The 8,583-nt window shown below is 40.3% G+C and overlaps 1 protein-coding gene across 4 annotated transcripts in view; it reads right to left on the reverse strand.

Annotated features, from left to right (window-relative positions):
* The window catches only part of HIPK1 (homeodomain interacting protein kinase 1), a 43,307-nt gene extending 35,977 nt beyond the window's left edge, over positions 1-7,330 (reverse strand). For 3 of the 4 annotated variants that reach the window (XM_063297400.1, XM_063297399.1, XM_063297398.1), the window contains exons 1-2: positions 6,987-7,330; positions 548-1,625 (exon numbers count right to left, since the gene is read on the reverse strand). In XM_063297400.1, the coding sequence (XP_063153470.1) occupies positions 548-1,623 (1,076 nt within the window). In that variant the 5' untranslated portion in view covers positions 1,624-1,625; positions 6,987-7,330. The remainder of the gene's footprint in view (positions 1-547; positions 1,626-6,986) is intronic. The other variant, XM_063297401.1, reaches the window with a different exon arrangement.
* Between the last annotated feature and the right edge of the window lie 1,253 nt (positions 7,331-8,583).

Raw genomic sequence — 8,583 nt, forward strand, 5'->3', positions numbered from 1 at the left:
AAATAATCTAGTATGACATGTTAAAATACCTGTGTTGATAAGTTTTACATGTTGCTGAACTGATCGATGAAACAAAATGCAAGTTTTAACTTGGCACTGAAATTAAGAGGACATGCTACACAACCACAGATAAGCTCATCTGCCTAGTTTATATAATCAAATGTAGCCTGACAAATGAACAAAAGGATGATCCTTCTTTGGAGAGCTTAGGTTATGGGAAAACCCTCCTTCAGGATCTCACACCATCTCAAACCATAACAAAGAAGAACATCAAATGGGGGCCAGAAGGAAACGCTTATGATCTTGGGCATATCTAGAATAGGTTATTTAGGTCAGTCTTTTTTTTTTTTTGACACAGTGGCAAGGAAGAGACCTTTGATCAAATCAGCTTGAGCTGTCTTGTCTATGACATGAAAGTGTTTCATTTACAAAAAGCTTTTTAACTCAGTGAGTCAAATTACATCCACTTACCTATAAAGTATCAATTGATTCAAGATTTGTGATACAAAACATATGGTTCAACACAGAAAATGAATACAGTACTTACCTATAATAGCGTGACTGTAAATAAGTGGAACACACAGCTTTGGAGACGTGACTAGCAGAACCAAAGTCTATGACCTTGACCCTATATGGCTGGCGCACAGGATCCACCAACATGATGTTTTCAGGCTTCAGGTCAGCATGTATTAGACCTAAGCTTTTCAGTTTCATCAAAGCAGTGGCCACTTGTTGCAATATTGGCCGAATGTATTTCAGAGGCAGAGGGCTAAACTTATTTTGTTTTAAGAAGTCATACAAATTTTGTTCCAGCATTTCAAACACCAGGCATGTGTGGTTTTTGTGTTGAAAACACTCATATGAACGGACAAAGTTATATTCATCAGCATTCTCACTACTCAGCCGAGAGAGGATGCTCACTTCAATTTGACCTTGCCTGGCATAAGAAGGATGATTCTTCAAGATTTTGATAGCAACGATCTCCTTTGTGCTGCGCTTCCAGCATTTTGCCACCTGTCCAAAGGTTCCTCGGCCCAAGAACTCTAAGACCTCATAGCTATTTGTCATAGAACAAAGGATTTCATGCTGGACTAGCTGGTAATCACCTTCGCCACTGGAACTGCTGCTTTTGGTTGTTACAGTGGTGGTAGTGGCCGCAGCACCCACCGCAGGTCTGTTTTGCAGCATGAGAGGTGGATGTTCCTCAATTATTTGCACGCTACCGTTGCTGTCCACTTCTTCACTTTTCCTTTTTAAGCCACATTTTTGATATGGTTCCAGTAAAGCAATGTTAGCCCTGTGTGTTAGGGCTTGGCTATTTTGGAAGGATGTTGTTCCACCACTGCCTGTACTGTCTGCTGCTGTAACCACAATGTGCTCAACTGAAGGAGCGGGGAGAAGGAGGTTCTGATCATAAGCAGGGATACTGAAGTTTGCTACCTGCTGAGAGGAGCTTGCTGGCCCTTGAGCACCAGAGAGATTTTTGCTGTGACTGTAATACTCGTCACTGTTACTCTGTCCTGAAACATCCCAGCTAGAGGGCTCCACTTTCAGTTTCTTGGCACTGCAAAAGGCACTCGAAGATACTGATGGAGGTGAGAACACCTGCAGCTGTGAGGCCATACCTAGAGGAAACAAAGAGCTAATCAATCACCAAAAATAAACAAACAAACAAACAAATATATAAATAATGCACATCAAGTTACAAGATGTCACTCTTGGCAGGGACAGAAATCACAAATCTTTCGCCACTTAGTAGGAATAGCCAATTCATCACTCATTTCCCCAAATTTGTTATTAGTAATTACACTCATATCCTATTTTTCCAGTTTCATCAAAGCAGTGGCCACTTGTTGCAATATTGGCCAAATGTATTTCAGAAGCAGAGGGCTAAACTTATTGTTTTAGGAAGTCATACAATTTTTGTTCTAGCATCTCAAACACCAGGCATCCTACCAAAGCTGTTCAGAAGCGATAACAATCACAGTAAAACAAGCTATGGTTATTATTCTAGGATCACTCCTAAAGAGCATTTCTTCGCAATAGATACATCTATGGAGAGGGGAAAATCCAGTTCAACTGGAATGATATTCAACTGCCTTCTTCCTGTTCCCTGTGGAGAGAAGGATAGAAGAGTCCAAGTTCATATTTCAGTGGCACAGTGGGGGAAGGTGGTCTAAATTTAACCATAATTTTCCTACAACTATGTACAAAATGTTACCTTTCAGGTAAAGCTGTGTGTGTGTGCACACACGCATGTATGTATTGTGTCTTCAAGTCAATCTTGATTCCTGGTGATTACATGGACAAATCCATGCAGCTTTCTTGGCAATATTTTCAGAAGTGGTTTTCCACTGTCTTCTTTCTTTTGGCTTAAAGAGTCACCCAGCTGACTTTGTGCCTAGAGCTCTCTTCACCCAGGAGAACTCAGTCTCCTACTTTCTAGCCAGATGCTTTTAACCACTACACTGAACAGGCTGTCAATGAAAGCTTATCTTGGTAATATCAATTGACTGACATATATGAGATATAGAAATAATGGGAAATCAGTAACTTTTTATTCTGGATGGAAAATGATAAGAGTCAGATACTGACTTCTAGTATAATGAGTATAATCAGATATTGAAGGAAATCAATCACTGCTTTGAAGTAACAAACACAATATTCACAAAGCTATTTTGAGTGAATAGGTATGAGTAGCTGAGGAAACAAAGGTATTTTGCAATTTAATATTTATGTATTTATGATCTGCTTAGATGTTACAGAATTTCTCCTATCTACTATTGCACACAACATATAATTGTGTAATTGTATCAGTTTCAATTCTGTTTTTATTTTAATACTTTCCATGGATGTTTTAAAGTTCTTTATATCATACAAGCTGCTCAGAGTCATTCTGGATTGCAGCTGGATAGAAACAACATGAAATGAATAAACCACCAAATAAACCCACCCAACGATCTAAACTGACTCTCCCCAGTATGCCAACCATCTATCAGTAAAGTCATTGCAATACGAGATGGGTGGTAAAGAAATACGATAAATAAAATCATTATGGAATGGAACCACACTACTCCCTAACAACTGCTCCTCTAAGAAAGCCAGCCTTCCCAAGGAAACATCTTAGAAGTTTACAATATCAAATTTTCTACTCAGCAAAGTGCCAAAATAAGGTTTTTTTAAATCAATCAGTTGGTTTTTAATACAAGATAAAGATTTTTTTTTAATCTGGATTTTTTCTATAATTCAACAAGATTTTAACAAAAGCTACTACCACTTCTTAGAAAGTAAGTGCTATTTTAAGTTAGAAAATTATGAATATTTATTTTAAAAATATCATTTATAAAACTGCCCTATCTGTTGTGCTGTTTGGTAGTTGTTACTTTTATTCTAGGTGTGTTGTCAGTGTTCTTGCATACTATTTTGATTATCAAATTGCTAAAATTATTGTAACTTTCCAATTTATGTTTTTTTCCAAGAAAAACTCAAACAATTAACAAGTACTTGCCTCAAGTCTATCGGAAGAAGCAGAACCCACCACAGGGCTACCTTTGAATCAACCATTTTGCTTAAGTATCTCTTATTAAATAAAAGGAAGTTTTAGTATCCTATTTACATTAATTGGGCCTTTAATAATTAAAATGTACGCTTTAATTATTTGGCTTTTTCCCAGAATAAAGGCATCTATATAAGGTGGGAATAATCAAGAACTATTCCTCTGGTTTAAAAAAGCCAACTTATGGAAATTCTGTTTAAAAATTCTGAAGATATATGCCACACACGTCCACAGCTATACAATCCATGTTCTCCGCAAGGTATTTGTACTAGTATGACAATACTCCATAGTCAATCCATAAATGCATTTTGATTTGTAAAGCTAATAAAACAATCTTATTTTGTAACTAACGTTCCTATTTAAACAAAGAAATTCATTCACAATGCTGTTGATGCTACCTGCAGCAATTAATACAAATTTATTTCTATCCTGATTCCCAGCAGTGTCATTAAAACTCCATCAATTCACTTTAAAATGCTTTCTACAGTCTTATGCCATCTGTACAGACCAGTAGAAGTACACTCAGTGTAAAAAATGGGAATGGAGAAATTTCTATTTACTAAAATGAAAAAAAAAAAGTGCAGTTAACTCATACTAACCAATTTCAAATGCAGTTTCAATGTTTAGTCACCTCTAGATTGCACTTGCTTAATTTATCTAATTTTGTATGTGAACTGCACTAATATAAAATTAGAATATTCCTTGGAAACTTCCAGAATGTTTAAATACTAAAATCCAATTTTGACTGCCAACTACAGCAATACATTATACAACAAAACATCACCAACTCTAGGGGGAGAAGAACAGTCAACTCCCTACATGTTAGTAATCCACTGTTCTACTAGATATTCTAATACCCCAGCAAAAATGTTATCTCTTGCTCCACATTCTATCAATATCAGCTCTAACAGAGAATTAAACCTTAGACAAGTGCTCTGTCAGTAAACTATATTTATTCCCAATTCTGAGGACATGAATATGTTTGGACTTTTAGAAGCTTAGTTATTAATCTATTTGTTTAAGCTACTGCGAAGTCTGAACCTCTCCCCAACAACCACTAGCTTTTAATAGTGAACATAATCCAAGCTTCTTGTATGTAATACAATTCAGGTTTAAATTAGCCTTTACTGAGGTGACTGCCTTCTTCTATATACCCAGCTATAATCAGATACCAGTGACTTATATTAACTTCTCATGTAAAGCAAAAGCAGCAGCAACATGTACATATTCTCTAGAATACTGGCACAGAACCCAGTATTTTGAAGAGCTAACATCCTTTCCAAAAGTCTATATAGCATGTTGGCTCAATGAGTAAAAAACAGTAGCAAGAAAATCAAATCCGGCTCCAAGAAATGAAGACTGCTCTACTAAAGGCATTGTATCAAGTTTCGAAGAACAACCACAACACATGTTTCAGCAGAATACTTGCAGTATCCAGGAAACTGTCATAAATCCCTCCCTTGCATATAAGCTAGATCTAATGCCACATCAGCATCAATTATGTTATAAAATAGATCTAAGTACAAACTGTTACCAAGATAAAACACTATTTTGCTGCTACTATCACTTCTCCAATATTTTCAAAAATGGAAATTCACAGCAACCTGTATATAATTCTAAAGAAGTAAGGGTGTGATCTCAACAGGAGGAAGATTCTGCTTTTCAGGTTATAGTGACCTAGATAGTGTTCAGTTAGTGCTGCATCACGGGTAATTTTTAAACTATTTACTCAGTTATTTTATCAACACAAACACAGTGCTTATCAGTGAGTATTAGACTGGAGTCCTGGACTAGATAAAATGTTGATCCTGTACAGCAATTTTGTTCAAAAGCAAACAACATAACAGGTAAAAGCCAGTGGACAGGGAGCAGATTTGTTCAATGGAGCTAAATAGTTAGGAAAATCTTGTCAAAAAGAAAAAACTCACATAAAATATAACTTGTAGAAGGTGCTTCATTATACCGGAATGGCTGCCAACTTCGGCAGTTTTAAAAAGGAATTTAAGCCTTATTTTCCACGAATTTATCTACCAAATTGTTAGTAGCTATTACTGCAATATTCATTTAGTTGTTAAATTTATATCCCAGCATTCATTCAGGCACTTAAGAAAGTACACAGAGTACTGCCTCCTACCATTTTTTCATAAGAAACCTGTGAGGTAGGCTGTGCTTAGAGTGACTCACACAAACTCACCTAATGAGCTTCCATGGCTGAAGGTGGACTTGAAAATATGTCTCCCCAGTGCCATCCCAATACCTTAAGTGCTACACCACATATATTTTACTAGTGAACAAAACAGCATTTTTACAATCACACCAGCTATGTACAACATTCTCACCCAGTTGACTGAATTAGCCCAATTGCTTGGGTTCATACAACATTCTGTACCATAAAATAATCACACTGGCTTGGTTCAAACACACAGTCAATAACTAGTCAACCACATTTTAGCTTAGCATCTTACATAAACACAGTCACTCTATAGTAACCTAATCCTAGCAACATAAGTGGAAAATTTCAGAGTCTAAACAATTACTATTGTTATGTCAAATTAACTGAGGAATGCCTCAATATGAGTTACTTATACGGTATATTGTAGGACTAAATCTAAAATCTCTAGCTGCTACTTCTTACTCTAAACGAACATTTTTGGGGTACTATCTGGACATTCTAATGAAAACCTGTTTTGGTTCTAGCTACAATTTCTGTGGCAAGTTGACAAAGATTATAATTACAACAAGAGAATGCCACAAGGCATACAAAATACCTCGTATGCAACTATCAGATATAAACCAGGAGTTTGTCATAAGATTACTGGGAAATTCAGCAACTATTCTAAGTTACTGGGCTATGACAAAATAACAACAACATAATTGATGGGGGGGGGGGTTAAATGCTTCCCGAGAAGATATTTTTTGGCTCTCTGTGAGACGCGCTCGGGCTAATTGCTAATTCTGCACAATTTTTGTAAGTTTCAATTCAATTTCAGCTCAACAAAATTGCCCAATGCGCACAACTTCAGAACGTTTTCGGAATGTCTACCGCAATTTACACCTTAAACATTTGAGAAATTCGCCCAAGCGATTTAAGAAGGGGGGAACAAACAAGTTTAAAGAATGGAGGAATCCAATATCTATCTTTATTTAAGTTTAAGTCGCTGGAAAACGGAAAAAGACAGATGCGCGTATTAGGGGAAAAGAGAAAGCTGATCATCTGCCGAAGGTAACTGTCTTCCATGGGGCCTTCCGACCTACTACAATTTACTCACTTCTGGCAACGACGCTCGCTCGCCGCCTTCCCGGGCAGGCCTCAGCAGTCGCCAAGAGAGATGGCGGTCACTGACCTAACCAGTCAGGGCTACAGCGCTTCCCCAGCGGCCTGTCCCGTTTGACCCTACCATCTCACGGCCGCCCCAGGGAAGGTACTTACTCGCCGCCGTTCGGGGTGTCTCAGCCGCGGGCCGGGCCGGGAGCTGCCTGCCGGTGCCGGGGGACGAGCGGGCGCATCCTAGCCCTGGGCGAGGGGGAGCGCGGCCGCCGCGGCCCTGTCGAGCCGGCCAGCCCACGGGCAGCCCCCAGGCCACTCAGCCTCCGCTTCCGCCAGGCTTGGGTCCCCGTTACCCGCCAGCGAGCCCAGCCCGGCCCCGGCCCCGCTTCTCTTCTAGATGCCGCGCCCTCGAGGGCCCCTCGGTTCAACCCAGCTGCTCCCGCTCCGTTCCGCACCCCTCGCCCCACTCAGGCTGAACCTGCCGAGTGCGGAAACCAAGCTGCTCCGCACGCTCTGGGCGGCAAGGCGAAGGAAGCCGAGCGCCGAAGAAGAGATGGAGAGGATCATGGGAACCCACGTGACCAGGTGTGCTGCCCCGCGCCGAGTCTGTGGAAGAGGCCCGGTGGCGCGGTCGTTGATCTAGGAGCTCGCGGGGGCATTTTCTCTAGTGTCCATAGCCACAAATGCTGTGGCGAATTTCTTCTCGACCCGCCCGGCGCGATAACAAACTGAATATCTACTCGGTTTTCTTGTGCTGGTTTTCTACGGAGTAGCCAAACTCCCTAAGAGCTGAAGTGTGTTTGGGACGGCAGGCGCAGGCCGATAACGCGAGCGGGAAAGCTCGCCCTAGAACCGATCACCTGCCACGTGAAGATAGGACTCCTAAAAGGAGCGTCGGGCTTCGCGGCTTTCCGCACTTCTGTCCTTAGTCCGGCTGCAGTCTTGGGCCCATTTATTCGGACTAATTCCACCGAAAAGGTCTCAGTGGAGTCAGCGTTGCTGCCAGACTCGCCGCCACACTCGTTTCTTGCACAGACGAAATTCCTCACCTCTGAGGGCATCGCAAATAATCGCTTTCACTTAACGTTTTCAGAGGCAACATGGCTGCCGGTTGTATTTGGCCGAAGCAAGGAATTGAAACCTCTGCTCACCTTTTTTCGTTAGTGTGGTTGTCCTTCACGCAGGCCGATGATGGCATGCTCCTTTACTCAGATTAAATCTCTTAGCAGTTTGGATAAGCTGAAATCAGCCTTTCTCCTTGTTTTGATCTGTCAGACAGCAGGCCTTCTGATCAAAGTTTGCAGGAAGTTTGGAATGTTAGCCCCTGAAGGACTCCAGATTTCTATGTAAGTGGCAGGATTCCATCATTCCAAGAACCCTTCAAGCTTTCTCTTCACTGTGAAACAATAGGCCAAGTATTTTCATTGGTCCTTTTTGATGAGTCAAATGCAACCATTCTAGAATTTAAGACACCAGTTGTTGAGAAAGAAGTAGCCTATGGTCTCAACTCTACTCTTGCTGCATCTTACTTTAATATTTCCACATAATTCTAAGTGACACCCTTGAAACAAAATATAAAATAACTGCATTCATTTTTAGATAGCCACTCAGCTTTTATAATCTCTTCTCCATTGGAAGTCATATTAAAGACTGATCTTAGTGTTTTGAAATTAATAAAGTATTTTCCATTGGTTGCAAACACTGAGTCTCACAACATGCTGGCCTGTGATTAATGTAACCAGGGTTTTCTGAAACCAAT

This window comes from Candoia aspera, chromosome 3 (assembly GCF_035149785.1).
Source record: "Candoia aspera isolate rCanAsp1 chromosome 3, rCanAsp1.hap2, whole genome shotgun sequence".
Lineage (NCBI taxonomy): Eukaryota > Metazoa > Chordata > Lepidosauria > Squamata > Boidae > Candoia > Candoia aspera.